The sequence below is a fragment of the Calypte anna genome, chromosome 1 (assembly GCF_003957555.1).
Source record: "Calypte anna isolate BGI_N300 chromosome 1, bCalAnn1_v1.p, whole genome shotgun sequence".
In the NCBI taxonomy this organism is placed as follows: Eukaryota; Metazoa; Chordata; class Aves; order Apodiformes; family Trochilidae; genus Calypte; species Calypte anna.
The window spans coordinates 59,073,238-59,095,828 of record NC_044244.1 but is presented as its reverse complement, the minus strand read 5'-3'; the positions used below and the strand labels follow the sequence as shown (position 1 = coordinate 59,095,828).

The 22,591-nt window shown below is 45.8% G+C and overlaps 1 protein-coding gene across 3 annotated transcripts in view; it reads right to left on the bottom strand.

Annotated features, from left to right (window-relative positions):
- The window catches only part of CREB3L2 (cAMP responsive element binding protein 3 like 2), an 81,027-nt gene extending 62,641 nt beyond the window's left edge, over positions 1-18,386 (bottom strand). For 2 of the 3 annotated variants that reach the window (XR_003987722.1, XM_030453620.1), the window contains exon 1: positions 18,044-18,386. Coding sequence is in view for 2 of the 3 variants with exons in the window: in XM_030453620.1 (XP_030309480.1) it covers positions 18,044-18,151 (108 nt within the window). In the remaining variant the exon portion in view is untranslated. The remainder of the gene's footprint in view (positions 1-18,043) is intronic. The other variant, XM_030453631.1, reaches the window with a different exon arrangement.
- Positions 18,387-22,591: the final 4,205 nt, after the last annotated feature.

Below are 22,591 nucleotides of genomic sequence, written 5' to 3'. Positions count from 1 at the left end.
AGAGTTGTTACACTTGTGCCCTTTCATATAAGCCTCTTCACTGGTCTGAGAGATTGTGCATTACACAGCAGTGGAGCAAAGTTCTAAATGTCACAGAGCTGCTCCTCACATAAAAGTATAAATAACATTTTATAAACTTATTTTCATTCACTGTTATAGAAAGATGGAAAAATCCCATCCTTCCTCCTTCCCCTCCACCTTCTTTGTTGTGTGGTTGGGGTTTTTAAACTGAATATGCACACCAGGGCAGAAAGATTATTTGCTACAAGGAAGACTCTGAGAATGTAACACTGATCTTGAGCATTTAATTCTATTGTCTGTCAGCACACTGTCCATAAGGCCCTAGCAGAGAGGCTCTACCATTTCACTCCCAAAGCAGGGAACATCCCTGTTTGGCTTGGCTCAGCTTCCCGGAGTGCTGCGTCACTAACTGGAAAGAGGCAGGTTTGCACAGAGCTTCCAAGAAGAGGCTTGGAGGAGAAATTCAACACGGGCACCCACCTCAAACCAAGCCAAGGAGAAACAGGGGACACTCAAGGAACTACCCAGTCACTGGATAAGCTGTTTTGCAGCATGTTCTGGGAACTGATACAGTTTTGTCTGTATGTTTACTGATGGCTGGGGCTTAGATGTCTCTGTGGATTGCAAAGGGGATTGCTGAGAGCTGTGGTTAGGAGCCTGGAAGCACTGGTTACACTTCGTGCTTTAAGAGAAATCCTTGACAGTCTGCTTAAAGATAAGAAAACCACCACGGCTACCTCCTCCCTGTTGCTTAAAGATACTGCACCAAGCAGTATGTAACCTCAGGACTATTTCTACACCAGGCCCCTCTCACCTTCAGAGCTGCAAAGAAAAAATCAGAACTTGTGTTGGTACAACTTGTCATGAGAAAAGCCACTCCAATCCGAGATGTTTCAAGTTAATGCAAGATCTCTGAAGCAAAGCATGCCAGGGACATGTTTTAGATAGTCACAGTGCTACCTTAAAGCTCAGAGACATGACGGTAACTGCTGGTGACTCAGCTTTTGAAGAAGCCCTTTCCCAGCATCAGTCCTGGACAGACATTTCTCTTCTGCATGCATTGAAGATAACTGAATTCACAGCCTGGTTTGCACACAACTTGTAACACTTCCTTGCCCCATTTGACTCCAGGATTCTTCACACCCCAGCTTGGTCCAGATTTTCTCAGGCATCTGTACACTCACTTCAGATCATCCCACCCCAGCCAGGCCTTAGATTTACATTCCTTCCCTGCTGCTAGACTAAACTGACAAGAGCACAGTGTGCCTGATTTGAACACCAGACCTCTTTCTGGAGATGTACGCAGAAGCATGAAACGAGACTTTGGGGCCATCTGCCTGAAAGTGCCTTAAAAAGAGTCAACTAGGAGAGGACACATAATTGAAGAAAAAGTCTCCTCCAAAGCATTTGAGCAGTACTTTTAAAAGTCAGGTTTAAAAAAAAAAAATTAAAAAAATCATTCTTTGTTCTTAGAACTTGGACAGGGAAAACCCAAACAAAAAAACCCCCTAAAAAACCCAAACAAAAAACCCCAAACAAAAAACTCCAACACACCAAAACCAAAGAAACAGCTTTAAAGCTCACTTCTGTTTTTATTTCCATATTTGCTGCTCTGTGTCTTGGCCATAATCCAAGTGCCCAGCTCCCCAGAGGCTGCTTCAGGGGTGAGGGAAGCAGCGGCCCAGGACAGCAAAACTGCCTCTCCATGTGGTTTCTGTATGAGCACACCTGGTCCAAGCAGAGACCTGCTTCCCACCTGCCAACCCTGCACTGCAGTACCCACTGCCCTGAGGAGCTCAGCTTCACCACATATGCCAAGCAGAAACAAGATAAGGCAGCTGTGGAAAGATAAACCTCTCGTGCGTCAGCTGCAGGAGCAGAGGAAGTGCGTGTTCAGGCTCCAGGCACCCACGGCAGTTTGAGGCCTTGTGCTGCCACGGGTTCTCTTCCTGAAGCAAAATGGTAAAGGCAGTCATGGGAATGCTCCCCTGTCCCACTAATTAGTTAGGCTGAAGAACCAGGACTGCTGATCTCTGTCCTTGCACAGGTGTGAGTGGTGGCTCCCCTGTGTACTCAGCCCTGGTGAGGCCACACCATGAGTACTGTGTCCAGTTCTGGGCCCCTCAGTTTAAGAAGGATATTGAGGTCCTGGAGCAGGTCCAAAGGAGGGCAACCAGGCTGGTGAAGGGACTTAAGCACACATCCTATGAAAAGAGGCTGAGGGAGCTGGGGGTGTTCAGCCTGGAGAAGAGGAGGCTCAGAGGAGACCTCATCACTCTTTACAACTCCCTGAAAGGAGGGTGTAGCCAGGGGGGATTTGGGCTCTTTTCCCAGGCAACTCTCAGCAAGACAAGAGGGCACGGTCTCAAGTTGTGCCAGGGGAGGTTTAGGTTGGATATTAGAAAGAATTTCTTTACTGAAAGGGTGATCAGACATTGGAATGGGCTGCCCAGGGAAGTAGTGGATTCTCTGTCCCTGGAGATATTTAAAAAGAGACTGGATGTGGCACTCAGTGCCATGGTCTGGGAACTGCAGCGGTAGTGGATCAAGGGTTGGACTTGATGATCTCTGAGGTCCCTTCCAACCCAGCCAATTCTATGATTCTATGATTAACACATGCAGCATCAGCCTCTCCAGCGAGACCCAGCAGAGCCTGACCAGCCTGACAGGATCATCAAGCTGAGGAGATTCATTCCCGAGCAGACCTGTTGTCAGTGCCTCTCTAGTGCAGAGCAGCAGGTCAGCAAGGGTGCACTTCAGCAGCTCCCCCTAACACCAACATATCACAAGCACACCGGGAGCTTTATGCCAGAAGGAAAAGCAGCACAGCTTTAGAGAAGCTGGGCACTCTCTGTGTGATTGCTGCACTGCCAATACAGCTTTGAGGCATTTTCAAGCCACATCTGCTGTCCATGCTACACTTGAATATTTTTCCTGCCAGCACATTCCAAAAGAAAAACCAGAACAGTACCACCATTAGAGAAGGCTATGCCACACCATGGTGTGGCTACACCATTTTAAGGTGGTGCCTTCCATATGCCAGGTACCTTAAGAGAAAGCATGTACAGGAAGAAAAATTACTCTTTCCAAATGCCCTGGCCACTCTCGTCCTCCTGCCTCAACATGCACATCAAAATTAAACACAATACCCTTACAAACTCTGCAAACAAAAGCCTTATATACTCTGCATCAAAAACTACCAGGCTTGTTAAAATGCTGCAAAGAACACCCATTAGTAAGGCGAGGCCTGCCACAGGCAATGGATTTTAAGCTTCCTTCAGCTGGTAGTGCAGAAAAGCAGAGGCTTGTAATAATGTGGTAAAAGAGATAGAAGGACAACAACAATCTTCCCCTACTAAAAACTTGTGGAAATGTTGGTACCATTGGTATAGCTGGGATCATAGAATTGGCTGGGTTGGAAGGGACCTCAGAGATCATCAAGTCCAACCCTTGATCCACTACTGCTGCAGTTACCAGACCATGGCACTGAGTGCCACATCCAGTCTCTTTTTAAATATCTCCAGGGATGGAGAATCCACTACTTCCCGGGGCAGCCCATTCCAATGCTTGATCACTCTCTCGGTAAAGAAATTCTTTCTAATATCATGTTAGCCATCACCTTCCACTCGCTCAACCTTAAAAATGAAAGCTAGCAGGTTTCCTTTTTCACCCTGGTATTCATCCCAGCTCCTCAGACGTTCAATCTATTAGTTTTTTAATCATCCTTCACCATAACTGTTTTGCCTTTTTGCTTTCCTCTGCTTTCTTTCACCAGCCAGGGCTGAAGACCCTGGAAAAACTTGACAGCAGGTCAGGTGTGTTTCAGCCAGTGTGTTCCAGGCAGAGGTACACAGAACACAAGGCCATCTTTGGTACTCGACTCCAAGAGGGAACATACATAAAGCTGGCCTTGTATTCTGGGACAAATGCCTTTTGCTATCCTTTCCAATATGCCTTGCATGCTGTCCTCTTTCATATGTGCTGAGAGGTGTCATGATAAGCACAAACAGTTCAAAACAGCTTGAAGGGATAAAAGCATTTATTTAAACTTCACTGAAGTCAATGCAGTTTGGGAGAATGACCAAACGCTGTCATGCATTTGGACAGATTAAAGGAGTCACACAGGGTGCTGCTGTGTGTTCTGCCTTGCACTATCCAGACAGTCAGTAGGCTCAGCAATAAAGTTTTACAGCATTTAAGGCTAGAAAGGAACTATGAAACCTTCCTAATCTGACCCTTCCACATGTCCCAGTGCACTATGTTTTTCCCTGCAGTACCCTTATGTAGGGTCTGGCAATTTGTCCTTTGTTGAAATATAACTTCCATGAAAGAACATGGGTGAGCTGCAAAGGTTGAAAAATTAACAACTCAGTATAATTTTAGTCCCTCTCCCCCTTTTTTTGTTACACTTCCCAATTTTTTTTTAAATTTTATCCTTTTATAAGAGCTGAACTTCAGGAACCAGACACTGTTAGTACACTGTGTTCACCAACACTATACACTGAGGTTAAATAAGAGAAATTATTTTTAATAACATCTTTAATCTTTTTAAAACCTTTTTCCTTCACACAGAGCACACTGTGTTGCTTGTCTACTCTGAACTCTAGACCATCTTCCAAGTCCTGATTTCCAATATGCGTTCACCTGCCCCATAGGTACAGAGTTGGGTTTTTTTAATATAGAAATGTATTTTTTGTTGTACAGAAACATAAGTTGTTTCTGGATCATGGATGAAAATCTTTGTAAGCCTCCTGTTTGGTAATTTTTGCAAGGTATCAGACCTTATCCTCTGACACTTACACTCTGACACCAGTTGCCCACTAGCAACTACTCTGAGTCAACCTTTTAACTTCACACATTTTGTGGTACAATTTTTAATTAATACAACAAAATAAATATCCAGTTGCTTGCAAAATTTATCCATTTACTTTCATGTGGGTTTTTTTCATCTCAAAGAATGAAGTCAGGTTTATCTGACTATATCAGTTTTTCATAAAATCTTACTAGCAGGCTTAAAATCATATCTGTATCGTTCCACTCTCTAACTGTGAAATCCTAAAAGAGCTTTTCTCTATTTTAAAATGTTTAAAAATGTGTTTGGTACCAGGAACTCCCCTGCAACTTTTATTTCTTCCCCTTTACTCTTAATCAATTTAATATTTTTAGACATTTCCTCATGATGTCACGACCCAAGAAATATGTGATAACAAAACAAACTTCTCTGAAACCTTCCTGCCTAGCTGTATTTAGTTACCCAGGTTTGTCAGTTCCAGTAAGTTTTGTAACCCGATTACTGACAATGGTTGATTTTCATACTACACCATAAAACAATTCCCCTTTCTACCCTTACAATTGCCAACATTATCTTTTCCTCTTAGATATTCTTAGCTGATCATCATCCTCATCATCATCTCCTCTTTACTTCACACTGGTTCTTTTTTTACTCTCCTCTAGCCTCTAAGTATTATTTGGGACAAAAAGAGAAAAGATATTTTCAGAGGACATTAGCAGTTTAAAAAAAGGAAAAGCATAATGACAGCTTGAATTTATAATCTCCTTCCTAATAATGATTTTATTCCAAGCAAAAAGCTTCAAAGGGATCTTGCTTCGACTACAAAGATCTTCATTACCTCTGTGCTAGAACCACAGCTGAAACCAAAATTTTCACAGTCTTTATTCTGGTACCGATACCGAAAATTACATAATATAACTCACATGAAACTGAGAAATAAACCTCAATAATATCACTGTGAGTTTAACATAAACTGCTCTGATCATACAACTTCCACATTCTCTTCCAAACTCCTGTCAAAGCAATACACATTTATTGGTTTTAGTCTTTCCTCATCAAACAGGTACTTCAGCCACACACTTCTGCTGTTGTTCTTTGAATTCTCCCAAATTAGCCCCTCTTCCAGATATTCAGGTATCAAGAATTGAAAAGCCCACAGCCAAACCATAGCGTACTGACACCTACAAGCCCCAGGTTTCCATACATCTCCTCAAACTGCACTTTTCAGCACCTTAATCCTCTCTTATGGCAGTGCCAAAGTTAATTAGCCATCCAGTCATAATCCTGGCTCCTTTGATACACAGATTTCACAGCTTTCTGCACTGAATAACTGCTTCAGCTGTCTCTCCCCCTGGCCTTCAGCAATGCAAGCTTCTGCAGATTCTTGTTTCTTGTATGTACTTCCAACCTCCTTTTTTCCCCCTCAAACACCCACGAATTTGAAACTAAATAAATTAAATGAGTCCAGAGGTTCCTTGGAGCTCCATCCCAGCTACCATAACACATGATGTCCCTCCCAAACACTGAAATCACATCTTAAAAACAAGTAGGTTTCCAACTGATCTTGCCAGAAAGCTGTTCCAAGCAAAGTATTGAGGAGAGGGTTGTCTGTATGCCTCTTTTCCAGATCTTTCTAATTAACACCAAAATATATGGTCTGGGCATTAAGTACTTTTAATTTTCATTTTTTTAGAATATAAATCAAGGCATTTACTGTACAGTTTTCGAGGTCGGTGCCACTTTTTTTTGTTGGTTTTGATCTTGCAGATGTGTTTGTAGTTGAGAAAGAACAGCAACATAAATTGAGTCAATCTTTCCCCTATGGTTTTGCAAGGTATTTCTAACAAACCAAGAAGCAAGTACCAGGAAAACATTCCCAAGCCCCAGAGCAGCTGCATGTTTTTTTTTTAGTGGAGAGAGATAACAGTCAATAGGAATTCAGCTGAAATTTTGCTCTGAATTTACACAGCCAAATGAGAAGCCATAAGTCATCCTGGGCAAGGACAAAAGCAAGACTTCTCTTTTCTCTCTCAGTCCCTCTTGTAAGCAGCACCATTCACTGAAAGCCAGAAGGAGCAAAGCAGCCAAAAGAAACAGAGATGCAAAAGCAGAGACAAGTTTAGCATTCTGAAAGCTTGCACCTCAAAAATAGCATGAAAGCTCCTTTCTGCCAGGCCTCTTGCTTTAGAGTCATGCCTGAGCAGTGCCTTCCAGCATCCTCTGGGGTGACCCAGCTGGGCACCCTGTGGGCAGGGCTGTGGTGCAGCATCCTCCCACATCTGGACTCCTGCAGCTGACAGCTCCCTGGAGAGTTCCTGCCATCAGTTTGGTAACCACAGGCAGAAGCCCTTGGTGCCAGAGTCTTGGCTTCAGCTCCTTTGGGGGTGCAGACAAGGGGTCAGGCAGACACAGAGGCAGCAGGGTGGAGAGGGGAGAGAGGAAAAACAAATTAAAAAATGTCTGGACAAGAGGAAAGGCAGAGGGCAAGCAGCCAGACAAACTGGGCATTCTTATCAGAGTCTTCAGCCCCCACAGCACTTCACTGGGGAGTTCAGGAGGCATGAGAGAGAGCTCTACACAAGCAGGGTCATTTTGGTTTTTTGCTTGCTTTTTTGTTTGGTTTTTTTTTGTTAAAAAGCAAACAAACAAACAAATCAACAAAACAACACTCACTCCTTGTGCCTGAGCGGGGGGAGACAGCAGAGAGGTGGAGGGGAAGGGAGCTGTGGTGCAGGAGCAGGACATGGCATCAGTGCTGATGACTGGGCCAGTTACACCCATGATGAGAAAGGCACATGTTTTGCAGAAAGTCTGCCACTGCCTCATATTACAAGGTACAGAAGCAGACAGTGTAGGCATCATATTTTCCTCAGTCTTCATCCTTTGCTAGCCAGGACAGATCCAAGAAAGCCAGGTATCTATTTGCTAGAAATAACAGCCTTCTAAGTCTTCATTCCTCCTGTAGATCACATCCTGCCCATCCTATCACAAGCACTCCCCAAAGGCAACATTCATCTTGCTGCTTCTGCTGTGAAAACAGTTGAAGTTGATCAGCTAGTTGATCAGCTCTTTGCTGCTCTCACGTTTTGGTTCTACACATACTCTGCTGTGGATATCACAAGGTTCAGAAAGAAGAATACACATTTTCAGGTAACCTCTACAAAAGTAAATCAAGAGGCAATCAGATCATTGGAGCAAACAGAAGAACCTATAGGAGACTGTGAAAAAAAAAACAGCCTGAGGATAAGATCCCCTTGCATACAAAATTCATTATGGGACTGCAGGGGTGAAAGAACAGAGACCTGCTTGGTATTCAGGGCTTGAGTTTATTTTTGTTTGGTTTTGCTTTGGTGGTTTTTTTTGGGTTTTTTTTTTTTTTTGTTTTTTGTTTTTTTTTTTTTTTTTTTTTTTTTTTTTTTTTTTTTGGCTGTTTTTCAGGTTTTAGGTCTATAAAGCCTCCTCCAAGCTAGGCACACAAGCTACTATGCAGGGTGGTCTCTTCCCACACCTCCAGTTTCAGGATTAGCCACAAAAAGCAAATAACACAGGCAGTAGCCAATCCTTACAGATATGAGGTTGCACAAAGGCAAAAAACCTTGAAGCAAATAGTGCAGGGCTCTTGTACACCCATATCATAGAGTCATAGAAGGGCATGACAGAAGATCCAATAGGTAAGAATTTTATCAGGAAAATCCTGAGCAAAAATATGGATGCACAAACAAACCCCAAGTCCAGCACACAATGAAACCTCATCAAAATGGAGTGGCCTCAATTGCTCAGTAGTTTGATGGGGATATGAAGAACTTGTGAACCAGACTGCTGCCTCACAATGCAGTATCACAACCTGAACACAGCAGTGTGTTGGCTCCAGTACTGCCACAGAACCTCAGCACAGCTCTGGCTGGAAGGGGCTCATGAGTTCTCTAGCTCAGGCTCCTGCCCAAGCACAGCCAGTGGTAACATCAGACTAGGTCACTCAGGGCTTTATCCAGTCAGATCTTAAAAGCTTCCAAAGATAGAGATGACACAGTCTCTCTGGGCAGCCTGTTCCAGTGCTCAGCTATCCTAACAGTGAAGTTGTTTTTCCTTACCTTTTCTGAAGCTATTTCACTCCATGTCCATTTTCTGTCAGCCTCCTGTCATAAAAAGAGCCTGGCCTTTTTCACCCATTTCTACAGACCTTCATATCACAGCATCCAAACTTTGGAGAAGAAAAACTAAACAGGATGCTCAAAATCTTAGCAGTTTAAAGATGCTCCGTTGACTTCAAAAATCACCACATGCTTAAAGGAATTTTGCTTCTAAGACCCTGCTTACATCCAAAATCAGGGGCAGAAGTCAGTATCTTTGGTGCAGAACAAGGGCATGTGTGTGACCTTTCCCCTCTCTACTGGAGATGAGCCCATGTCACAAGGGAGCAGACACTTCACCCCCGCAACCAACCTCCACTTCAGCAAGGGCTGGGAGATGAGAAACTCCAAGTTGTCACTAAACAGCTAGGGCTTGTCCTGCAGGAAGGGAGCTCACCCAGCAAGTACAGCTCCAGGGTAGCCACTCAAGCATATCAGTAATTTTGCTGTTTGCCCCCACACTACAGGGTGAGCGGGAAGCCTGTACCAACACCAACTCACTTCTCTCCCTGCATCTCTGCACAGGACACATGAGCCTTCACAAGTAAGGAAGGCTTCCTAATAGGTTATTGGAGCAGCCTGGTCTCTATTTTTCATCCTACATGACAAACAGATTGCATGAAAGGACAAAGCCAGCCCCAGTATGGCTGAAGGGGAATGGTTATTTTCCCTTGGCAGAGAGGAAAGAGAGGAAGTAGGTGTCACATTCTTCCATCAGATTTTTGCTTGTCAACACAGCAGAGCCAGATAATATACAGAAGATTGAAAGCTGGTTAGCAGCAGATGGGGGAAGAAAAAAAAAAGTTCATAGTTTCCAAGACACAGGAAAATCACTGGCACTATTAAGCTGCATAGTTGGATAGATGGCAGCTATGGGGACAGCACTCGTAATTCAGGTGTCTCCCATTTAACTAACCTTTATTTTCTCACATGGTCTTTGCTACCCAACTTGCCCTCATCAGAGGGAGCACTGTGTATTTGACAGAGCATTTTTATCCTCCTGCACACATTTACCACTGACATAACTCAATTCAGTGACTCTTCTTTTCTGTGGTCACAAGCTGTGTTTGACAGCTCACAGACAGACAGAGTGACAGTCCCTGCTACAGAGAGCTCAGTATCTCAGATCAGAGATACTGGATGCAATGCCCATCTCTGCTACACCTCATTGAACCTCACCAGTTTTGACCCAGCTTCTTTCCTGCCCACTACTTGCTTAAGTGAAAGGGTGGTGAAGGGGTGAAAGGGTAGCTTGCCAGAAAAAAATGTCGCCCTAAGCTGAGCTTGTGTTTCAAACACTGTTTCTGTCACTTTTATACAAGAAAAACACATAAGCATCCAACACAGCCTCCACTTTTCACTGACACTCTGCACCATGGCAGGGTGGGTGTACCAATGACCAGGTCCAACATGGGTGCTGCTTTGAACCTCAGGTCTGCCCATTTCATTCCTGCATATCCACACTCTTCTCAAACAACCCTTTTTCCTATTAATCCTTGAATGAGCCTCCTGCAGGTAATCCCCCTTCCTTCCAATGACACCCAAATAATAGTCCACCGGTACAAAATAAATACACATGTACACACATCAGGAGTACATCTAAGCACAACCCATAAAGCTACCCAGATTACTCACAGACTGCACATTCCTCTAGCCCAAAATGCAGTTTCACCACCCCTCCCCCAGCCACATATTGCTACCTGCCCTCTCACATCAGCACCAGTTGCTGGGCTGCTACAGGGTAAGCTGTGTCAGGAAACTGATACCCCTTGAAAGCTGACTTCTTGGAAGAACATAATTTTACAACTGGTTGAGCTCCCAAGCAGCTGCCACAACAGCCTGCAGCTACATCCAGGTGCAGAACCACACTGTCAGGTCTCGTCACCCAGAAAAAAAAACACAGCCAAAGGGCATCCAGAAAGCAATTTCTCATCTCCGTGATTCAGAGAGAGATGAATAGGGAGCAACAGCAGAAATGAATGTGCTCTCCCTGAAAAACCCATTGCAGAGAGCTACCATGAGAGACACCCTTGGAAACCCACCCAGAACCCAGCTCCCTTGGCAAAAAGGAGAGCTGCACTAGGAAATTGGAGGAATTAAAGGGAGGGCTTCCTAAACTCAGGGTAGGCAGCCAGTGCAACCTGTGAAAGATGCCAGAGAACTGGGTTAGTCACCCTGCCTGCCTGTCAGTAATTGCAGAAGTCTCACCCGCAAAAGAATCCGTCTCCAAAAGGGAGAGACACAGAGAAAGGCCTAGCAAACAGATGTAAGGTGTTTAAACCAAGAATTACCCATCAGCTTTTGGGCATGCAAGAAGGAAGGAGTACAGGCAGCACTGAAGGACAGCAGGGCCTGCTAACCGGTATGTGGATGCAGCACAAAAAACACTATTTATCTGCAAGTGCAAAGTCAACAAGATAACTTGGCTGCTCAGAGACAGAGGGCTACTTTCAAAGGACCATTTAGTTATTTTCAAAGCAACAACCAAGTATCTCTGAGATATCACCAGGAGAAATGGAACCCACAATGACCACAGAGCTCATTGGAGGGATTAGCAGCTCTCAAGACACAGCATGAGTGAGAAGCCTCAGTCCCCATCAGAACCCTGGGTGGGTCTCCAGCCCCCACACCAGTAGGGTCACAGCAGCCCCACTGCTGACAGTCAAGGTGCAGCAATGAGGCAGACATCCCCCTGCTCCTGCCATAGCAAAGCAGAGCACATCCACCCAAGCCTAGCACATCCCTTCTAGCTTAGCTCTGAAAAAAAGCCTGTTGGGGGAATCTTACAAACCCTCCAGTCCAGAGGCATCCCCTTGTCACCACAGCACAGTACCACTGCACACACTGGATCCTAAAGTGCCAAAGGAATTTTATTCTGCAGTAATTACTTCCACATCTGTCGGACAGTTCAGGCTTTTAGGGGTGGTGGTACAGGTGACAGCCACACAGCAAGATGCAGAGACAAGCTAAGAGACAGCCAGAGCTGGTAGTATATTGGTGAAAGGCCTATTTGCTTTGTTTTTAGATTTCACTTACATTTATTTTACTTGTCAAAGCTGGCACGATGATGATCTGAACTGACATCGTAGAAGCAGAAGTATGTAGACAGACACATTGGGGAGGGGAAATGCAGCACATATTCACTGCTGCAGCAGAAGCCAGGGCACCATAAAGCAAGAGGGACACAAGATCAAGTCAGGCTGCACATCCACAGGTGGAATTTACAGCTAGTCAGATCAGCCTCCTCCACAGCCACTCCTAAAAATGATACTGCTTTAACAAAAAAATTGGCCATTCCTCCCTGAGGACAGTGAAAACCTATTTTACTCTCAGCTATGAAAGACCCCAAAGAAGGGACCTCCTACACTGCAAACAAAGACCTGCAAAGACCACAAATTTCCTCCACTGCTACAGATAAGTTCACCAAGTCCAGACACAGGAAAACCCTGTCTGGTAACACAGTGAATGAAATTCCTTTACCCCAGCTATCATGCATGACCTGCTCCATGCTTAAAAACACTGGCCTCCCAAAGTAAGGAAACATTTACAGAATACAAGTGCAGATCAGTGCATCGGGATTAAAAAAAAAATCAGAAATTTTTGTACAGTAAATGCTGGATGATTCTTATCTAATGTGCTCCAAATTCAGTCCCAGGACTGACTTACATTTTTTTCCAGTTCCCATCCTCACAGCAGATCAAGCACTTCACTATACAGTTACAGCCAGTCCAAATGAAACCAGCCAGCAACGCAATACCCTTAATTTTTCTAATTTTAACTGTCAGCAAATGTGAGGGTAAAGTTTCAAAGTATCACACTTGTGTTTATCTCAGCTTTTAGAGGAACTGTAGATCAATTAAAGATATTATGACTACCTAGCATGCTCCTCAACAAACAGGATTGGTATTCTTATTTAAATTCAGAAAATTCAGGAAAAAAAAAAAAAAAGGGGGTGAGGAGGGGGGAAAGGAATGGCTTCCAGTGCAAAGCACTGATTCCAACTAGTTCTGATCTTCAACAGTTGTGACACTGTTTTATAAATTTGAAAAGGTATTCTCAAAATTTATCATTTCATGCTTTGTACAGAGTCTGTATACAATTATTTAAAAATCTCACTTTAACATTTCCCCTATTTACTGGAGGATTTTGGCAACATACTTGTAAGTATTGATTTTACAAGTATTTCACCTGAAGTCAGCCATCTGGTCCTCCATATGCAGGTGTACAGAAAAGAAAGAATGAGAGATTTCAGTTTTTATGTTAATGGGCAACAGTCCAAACCCCACTTTCAAATAAATACCCCCACACTGAAATAAAATCAAAAACAAAAAAATTGGCTTAAACTATATTGACACCAGATTTTACAGCGAGCTACATGCAGCCACCACAGCATAAGATATAGCCAGCTTCACATCAAGACACACTGTGGTAACCACAACTTTTAATTAAAATACACACAGATTGTAAAAATCAAGCACCATTTAAATTAACTATTGCCTGTGCCATATTCAGAAAACTAGAGACAATCTTTGGCAGCTTGTTCTGGAGAAAGCATTTCTGCAGAAGTCATCAGAAGAGCAGCAGCGGCTGTCTTTTTTGTAAGAGAGGAAATGAGTCACAGCAAGCTCCTGGTGAGGTTCAGAAGCTTGTTAGGGGCAGTTTTTATCTGAGGAAAGAAGGCCAGTTCATAGTCTCTTCATTAGGTGATGATCACAACACTGAACTCCAGGGGCACATTGCTTTGCTTTTGTGTTCTGACAGGGAGATGGTAATTCAAGTAGCCAAGGTCTGGGATGCCCCCTCCTCTCATGCTGCACCCATATTCCAGGGCTGAGCTGCCCACAGAATCACCAGTGACACTGCAGCAGGCTTGCCAAGCTCAAATAACACCCAGAAAACGGTGTCAGCAATGTGACATTTGAGCCATGTCATTTTTTTCATGAGCTTCAAATGTCAGTGTCTTTAAAGAATAAGCATTTGAGCTACTTATCATTTTAAATATCTTCCAGTTAACCGCTCATCATCAAGACACTTGGGGCAGCACACCTGAGAATTTAGCCATAAATACTTAAGCCAGCCCCCACCCTCTTGTACCTCTAAGGCAGAGGCACTTCTACATCTGCCATGCCAGGATCAGCTGCATATTGCTACCCTCTGGAAGAGGTAGCCAGTATCTTAATGTGTTAAAATAACTATGAAAATAATGGGGTAGGAGGGGGCTTCTCAGTATTAAATAAAGAGTTTTTAAAAGTCAAAGGCTCCTAAGAACCATCTGTCCTTCATCTCCCAACCAGCCATGGGACAGGTAGTTGGCATTTCACAGCGTGTTTGTCAACAGACTTCTCCATCTGCATCAGATCTGGCATTTGTCTCTGAAGCCACTGTCCCTGCTGGGCTGTGTACAACCATTGATCAGCTCCAGAGAAGAACCATGACCACAAAGCCCATTTTGAGCCCACCTGCACGTTATGGGAAGTAATAGCAGTGGCACAAAGGTGAAGGGCTTGCAACCTGGCCATGCTTCTGTGCCCTTTTGCACTTCCTTTCTGTTTGACTGCCAGGAAAAATAAAAAGATAATAATGATAATAACTTGCACAATGCCAGTGTATGGTATTACTGACACACAATCCTAAACAGCCATAAGAAGATTTTACACAGTCACGTTCATATGCCACGAAAACACCTCTTGGGAAACCTTTTAGCCTTTTCTTAAGCTGGGAAACTAAGCCACTGCAGAAAAATAAAGCTACCTGGCATCCAGATAGTTACTATTAACCATGAAGAATTTAATGAACCACCTCAAGGCTCACTGTCTGCCAACACCAGAGCTGAACTGCTCGAGGTCCCACTTTCCCCTAGCATAACTGATGATATCACCAACAGCACCAGCAGAGCACGGGAACTGCTGCTCCTCATGCTGCTTCAGGCACTGATGAAATCATCAGCTGTTAAAGAGAAATGTAAATCCCCAGGAGGCTGGATTTCAACCCTGGTAATTAAGGCAGGCTGGAACAATTTAAAATAGAAGTCAACTTTGTAAGTGTATGCGTGCTTTCACACTTGTCTGCTAGCTTCACATCAACCAGACCCACAAGCAGCCTTTGCAGTCATAAAAAGTTTAAATTTTAACTTAAAATACACAAAAGGCAGCTGGCACAGAATTACCACCCACTCCTGCTTGCACACACAGGTCTGACTGCCAAAGGATATGGATCCTTCTTCCTGCTTGTGAGCTCTCCCCTCAGTAACCCTCCTCCCCCTGGGTCAGTCCAGCTCACACTCACAGGAGAACTTCCCACTCAGAAGTTCTCTTGAAGGCACCCACACATCCAGCTGTGGGGCAGCTCAGGAGTGCACAAAGAGAAGATGCCATAGGACACGTGTTCCTCGTGTTCCTCAGCCTTGAGGATGAATGCACAGGTGGTGGGCACTGTGTTGGAGGGAGTCCTCACCACCTCAGTCTTATCAGAAACACCCTGCAATAAGGATACAGACACACAGGAGAACCAGCTGGGTCAAAGCAATCCTCCCAGATGGAAAGTATAAGCCAAGAGAAAAGCAGATGTTTCATGCGGAGGGGCTGGTTTGTTTGGTTGGTTGGTTTGTTTTTAAAGATGATTCTATGAAGCTTTGGCCAGAGGTAAATGGAGAACTTGTGTTCCATTATCTCAAGCACAGTATTTTCCTCCACACAGAAGGATGTGCTTTACAAAACAAAAGTCCAACAGGCAGAAACATGTGCTTTTTTCCCCTGAAATGGTAATTTCAGAAAACCTCCCTTATTTAATTAAAAGATCCTAATATCCCACTATACCTACTACTTTATCCATAGCATTTGGTTGCTGGTTTGGTTTAGTTGTTTGGTTTTTTTTTTTTAAAAAAAAGAATTCCAGAAACAACAAAGATAAATTAATTTCATGCTTTGTATTTGATTTTAAGGTGCTCTAAAGAAATCTTAAGCTCCTAAAAAAACTGCAACAAAACAAACAAAAAACCCCAACAAAACAAATAGCCCACACCAACAAATCAACAGCAGAATGCTAGCTGTAAAGGAGGATCACAGCCCAAGGTTTTGCAGATCCAGCTATGCACTGCCTCTTGCACAACACACCTCATCATAGCACTTGAAGCTTAAAATGCCCAATAAAACTTGGAAAACAGCTGAGGGAAAAGCAGTACATTTCCATCTACTGCCAGCCAGGATGTTTTGTTTGCCAAGCTACACTTAAAATCAAATCCCAAGCTCCTGGAAATGGACACACTACCATGTCACTACAGCCACAAGTTCCAGCCCAAGTGCAAGATCTCTTTCAGGGCAGTAATTAAAAAAAATTTAAAATAATAATAGTAGAACACTGAAGAAAAGAATAAAAGTTAAGGGTGGCAACTCCATTCTCAACACAAGGATCCAAACAAAGTAGAAGTATCCCAGCACAACTGCAAACTCCACGTGAGGAGCACTGTCTGAAGAGCCTCTCATTTAATTCACAATATATTCCTTGTTGGAAGAAAAAGGCTGTATCTTCTTAAAGAAAAAGAACAACACAAGAAACCAGCTGCTTGAAAGAAGAGCTTTTCATTGTTAAGTGTTCTTGCTGTCTCTTTAAAAGAAATTATTTTTTAAAAAAAAACAAAAACCCACCATAAGATACTATTGGCTCTTCCCCGGATCTAGCAGAAGATACACATTGCGCAAGAAAGCCCAAGTTTTCAAAGACAAAGAAACCAAACAATGTTTAAAGACAGTCACGCGTGTAGCAGGCTCGCTTCCTGCCAAAACGAGGTTTGGAGCTTGTGACGGACACGATCCCGGATCAGTAAGGCCACGGCGTACAGAGCAAAACAAATAAGCCCTTCCTTGTTTGCCTTTCCAGACCAACACCAACATCTCCATCCCCGCAGCACCAGCATGCTGCCTTGCCGTCCCTTGGGCTGTGGGATAACCTCTGCTCCCATGGGAAAGGGTTGGTCCCTCTCTGCAGGGTGACTGTACTTGCACATCACTCCCTGAGTCCCAAGAAAGGAACCCAAGCCCCACTGCCATGTGCCAGGCACTACCACCTTGTTCAACGGGGTCTCCATTGGAGCACGTGCTCAGCGACAACGCCGTCGTGCTCTGCACACTCAGGGAACTGGAGGATTCTCCCATGCAGGCTCTCCCGAAACAGTCCAGCTCCCTTCCACTGAGGATTCACACCTACAGGGTTTTACAAAGCTGTACCTCTTTTCTTGCAAAAATAGTCTCCAGGACAGAGAAGCAACGCAGATGCGTTAAGATGCATTTCCTCGGGATTGTCTTAACTAGGTATTTTGCATAAGGAAGAATATAGGGATTCCGGGCAAAACAATAAATAAAGATCATTCGAACCTCACGTGCTGGCCCTCAAAGCCATTCAAGCAAATTATTTCATCGGCATCTTTAAAGGACCCCTCACATCACACCTACGGGAGAGCCAACCTCACCAACACCAGCACGACGGCCAATGACCAGGCTGTGAGCACGGGGGACAGAAAACCCCCTGGGTCACGACATCCATCCGTCTGTCCCACGTCCTGGGCTCCCGGGACAAACTGGAGCCGGGGAGCGAGACAGCGAAGGGAATATCTCGCTTGAGAAGGAGGAGACGCGGCCGCCGACTCCTGACGGGCGAGAAGGCGGCAGCGCTAAGCCCCGGGGAAGGAGTCCCGGCTGGGAGGCAGGCGGCCCGCCCTGGGGAACCAACGAGGCCCGGGCTGGGGCTGACCCCGACAGCGCGGAGCTGCCAGCGGCTGCGCCCGACTGCGGAGGGGAGGAAGTTGTGACAGAGCGGCGCGATGGGCGAGCCACGGACCCAGCGCCTGCCATGGGGCACCAGACCCGAAGAGAAGCGTCGGCCGGAGACACCCCCCCCCCGGCCGCGGCGCCTCTGTCTCCCCCACCTCAACGGGAGGCCGAGTCGGCCGGGGACGACCCTCACCACAGTGCCCCGCAACGCGCCCCACCCACCTCGGAGGGGAGGGGGGGCGTCTCATCCAGCCCCTCCCCTCGCCGTCCCGGCAGCTCCGCCCGGGAAGGCGCCCCCGAAGCCCCCCCACGGCTGCGCCCCCGCCGCTCCTCACCGTGTGGCACAGCAGGGTATCGGGATCGGCGGGCTCGCACAGCTCGCTCAGCTTGCGGTCCCAGTGCAGCAGCGGCGGCTGCTCCCCGCCGCTCTCGCACACTTCCATGGCGGCCGTAACACACGGGGCAGCCCCACAGGCCGATCCGCCGTCGACAAATCCCCCCCGCTTGCCGCTTGCCCCTCGCCCACCCGCGGCGGCCGGCTCACACCGCGCCGCCCGCTCCCATAGGCCGCGGGGCCCCTCGTTCTCTCGCTCGCTCTTCGCTTCCCGGCCCGTCACCGCGGTGAGGCCGCTTCCCCGCCGCTGCCACCGGGAGTTTGCGGGACCGGGGCGTGCGGGTCGCCCCCGCCAGCTGCGCGTCGCGCCCCGCCCACGTCCCGCCTGGCCCCGCCCCCGCCGCCCGGGCTCGCCAATCGGGGGCGAGGAGCGCTGCCGACGGGCGGGCCGCCCCCCAATCGGCGTCGGGCGCTCTGCCCCCGCCAGGCTCCAGCTGTGGAATGTGGGCGGGGGCTTTCCCCGAGCGTCACGGCGGGGGCGGAGATCACACACACACACCCCCCGCCCGTCCCAACCGCCGCCAATGGGGAGCCGGGGGCGCCGGGAGCGACGGGAGCGCCAGCCAATGGGACAGCGACAAGACTGCAGCCACCGCGCGCAGGTCCCGCCCCCCCGCCTCAGTGTGTGAGGGCGGGGGTCGCTGGGCCGCGGCCCCGAGGGGGCGGTGGGCACGGCGGGGAAACGGGGGTCACTCTCCGGCTCTGGAAGCTCCTACTCCGGGCTGTTCCGTGCCCAGCGCCCCACGCCGCGGTCAGTGCACCTGGGGCCTCTGGTCACCGAGGAAGCGTTCAGGGGAAGCCGCCTGGCTCCGCTCTCCCCGTAGTCCAGCTGTGCTGGGCTGACATACGGCTCAGAGGGGCTGCGGGGTGAAGGTCGCGGCTGCTCACCCGTGTTGTGCTTTGGTTAGATAAGAACGGGAAAAAACCCGCGAGAGGATGGGACCGAGTGGGGTTTAGGCTTGTAGAGATGCGGCAGAATAGACAGTTTAAAATCCAGCTGCTTTTAGATAGGCGGCACTGCAAAACTGCTGGCAGCCTGGTGACTGCCCATACCTTTCCCCCAGGGTAATCAACCAGCAGTAAAAATAATGGCACTCAGAGGGGAAATCCTGGCATTCTGAGACTTGCTTTCATGCCAAGCTGCGACGCTGGCATTTCATCATTCTTTAAAAATAATAAAAGATGAAGCTGGGCATTCTTCAAGTGCCTGATTTCAGCTCCCAGAACTCCAATCCAGGCCCTCTCACAGGAGGTTCAAAGCTAATTGGCATTTCCATGCTGCAATGCGCACAAATCGTAGCTGGATTTCCAGATAAGGTCTCCAGCTCCTACAGGTCAGACCTCCCACTTAGACTTAATTTCTTGTGACACACAACTTACTCTCACTCCCCGAGCAAACATTCATGCACCAGAAGCAACACAATCCTCACTAACAAGACCCTAGACCAGCCCACTGAGGATGACAAAGGCAGGAGGGCTTCCCCTCACCCATCTGGCAAAATGGCAATGAAAAAAGTAAAAACCAACATCAATTGTTTCAGGCTTGACACTTAAGATTTATTAATCTTTTTTACTGGATTAAAAAAAAAAATAAAGCAAAAAGCCAACATTGCTTGGTGAAGAATGTGAAGGGGAAATCCCAAAGTGCCCCAACAAAAGATCCTGCAAAGATGAGTTATTTTAAAGCCTTGTGAAACAAGTCAGTCCAGTACATGCCCTCAGCAGCACAGAAAACTTCTAAACCCCAGTTACCAGTGCCTGCATTGCTCCCTACCTTGCCACTTTGGCAAGCCCAACCAGAGGTACAAACTTCTTGTGTCCTGGCACTGTCAGGCACTGTTTTCAAAGCAATTACACTGAGCCAGTCCTGAGGTGCAGATTGTGAAACTTGTAAAGGTCAGTTCCTTACCCAGAAAACTCTGTGTTTTCATTGGATGTGTTCTTACTTTCAAAAGTTTTTGTGGCCTTGTGATAATCCATTTAACAAAAGGCTCTCCATCGCTCTGCTGGCTGACATTAGATCCTTCCAATTTACTGCTGTGACTAGAATTTCTTCTTTAAAATTTCTTTGGGCTAGGGCACTAAATTAGTGGTTTTGCCCATGTGAGAAGTCTAAAGGGAAAGCCATGTTTGTCTTGTTAGACAACAAAATAAAAGCCACCTTAAAAGAAAGAAAAAAAAAGGTGTTGACTGGGTGGCTGGAGTTTCCTTTGCTGAACATGCTGAGGATGATGGTCTCCTAAGGACTGATACTTGCGACCAGGAGTATTTGACTGGGCTGAACTTTCTCATCCCAACACATTCCTCAGGAAGAAACAAATATTTAGGAAACAAGATACACAGTATGTATGTCTGTTGTTCCCCCTTGGGTAAAGCACTAACAGGAAATTAAGTGTCCTGGATAAACAGCAGGCTGCTTTTTCTCAATGGTTTCCACTCTTCCTGGACAAGGTAAGCTTGTGTCCCTCTCCCCTCTGCTCTTGCCCAAGGGTCTTGTAACACTGGTACTGGGGCACAGCTGCTGAGTGCACTCAGTGCTGCTGAGTATCCATAAGCATCTTGGAAGATATTTTTGGCCACTGAAGTACTTTGATACAGAAAGATCACCCATTTCTGGGGCTAGGATAAAAAAACCAGTATAAAACCAGTATAAAAACAATGTGGGTAACTAGTGACTGCACACTGGCAACTGGGCATCCTGCCCAGTTCCTGCCAGACTATTAAAATAAGTGTTCAAGGCTACATCCCAAAGTTACTAAAACAATTCTGAGACTTCATAAGGAAATAGGATCAATTTTCCCTGCATGGTGGCAAGTATCAGCATATAAACCACACTGAAGATTTTGTGCTGCAGCAACCATTCTGCACAGGAAAAGAAACCTCTATCAGCAAGCTTCTGCTAAAAACTGGCAGCACACACAAGGCACCAAGAAGGAATATTAAAAAAGTGGAGGAAATTAATCCTTTCTAGAGAATGTTAATTATTCAGTGTCCTGATCCAACACATGGGTTAGCAGTCTAATGTGTCAGGCATTGCTGCTCCCAAAGTGACACAACATCAGGAATCAGGCACTGTGGAAAGCAGCAAAAAACAAGCAAGAGCATGATATAGGTACAACTATCCTCCTAACTTTTTCCCATATTGCCTGAAGGAATTTAAATTGTAGATTTCAGTAGTTGCTAGCATGCTGAAAATCGACTCTTTCCTGTGGACTGTAACTTTCCTCTTAGAGCAGCTTTAGTAGTATTAAGTTCCAAATCTAATACTGAGAGCATTTTGATCTCTTCTTTTGTGTGACACCATTTCCTCACCACAGACTCTTGAACTGGATTTGAACTCTCTCCAGCATGGGGGACAGTGCAAAAAACATGACTGATAACCTACAAGAAGATAAAAAGGTGGAGGTTTGCTCTCTGCAGAGATAGGGCTGAAGGGAGAGGAGAGCTCAGCTTGCTTTTACTGAGCATTCTGTTGTCTTTCTGCAAGAAGCGGAAAGCCCACACAGAAAAACATAAAAAACTCACACAGAAAAATAAACTAGCTAAAAAAGAGAGGGCTGTTAAGGCAGAGCTCCAAATAAACACCATTTGCTTTAAATATCAAAGAAAAAAAGTAAAGAATTATACAAGTCTAATAAGTCAGAGAGTCCAGCAAAGGAAAGGTGTTTTCTTTTCCATGCAGATCCAGGTTACAGAAGCTGCGACTCCTGCAACCACATCATTAATCAGTTCTCGATCAGGTCAGTTGCACAAAGATTCATTAAATATTTACAGGTGACATTCTTCTGACTTGTGACAACCAGGATCAAGATAACCATCCATTTTCTACAGCCATTCTGTTCAAATAAGTTTGAAAAGTCAACCGACAAGAACAGAACAAAGAGCAGCAGAGCCTACAAGGTAACAGCTGCAGTGTTTTTGACCAACTACAGATGAAAACTCTTACCCCTTGAAAGCCACAGAAAATGGCCAGTTCGTGAAAGTTTCTTCAACAAACATAGCACCTCCTTATTAAAGACTACAGAGCACAAACTTCAGGACTAAGAACAGAAAGAATGATGAAGCAATCAGTTTCTAATCACAGGGGTCACTGGAGATTGTTCTGAAATGGCCAAGTATGGTGATGAGCTGATTATTTAACTGGCACATAAAGCAATAAGGAGAAAAATGAAATCTCACACAACTATCACACATTTCCCACAAGGCAACATCTCCACAGAAGCCTCGTGAAAGGTGGTTTCTTTGCATGACCTGCAAACATGTTACTTGCACAACCCACTACCTGTTGACACACTACCAAAGCAAATTTCTCATGTAAATGAGATCCAAATCACACTGCTGTGTGGAGCAGCTCATCATCGGCAAGATAAAACAGCCACTAAGTCTTGGTTTGTCTGTAGAGACTTCCTCAACTATTTGGCAAAAAGGCTTCCAACACGGACATTTCAGAGTTAAAAACAGAAAGCGTGCTTGAGACTAGTGAAGTTTT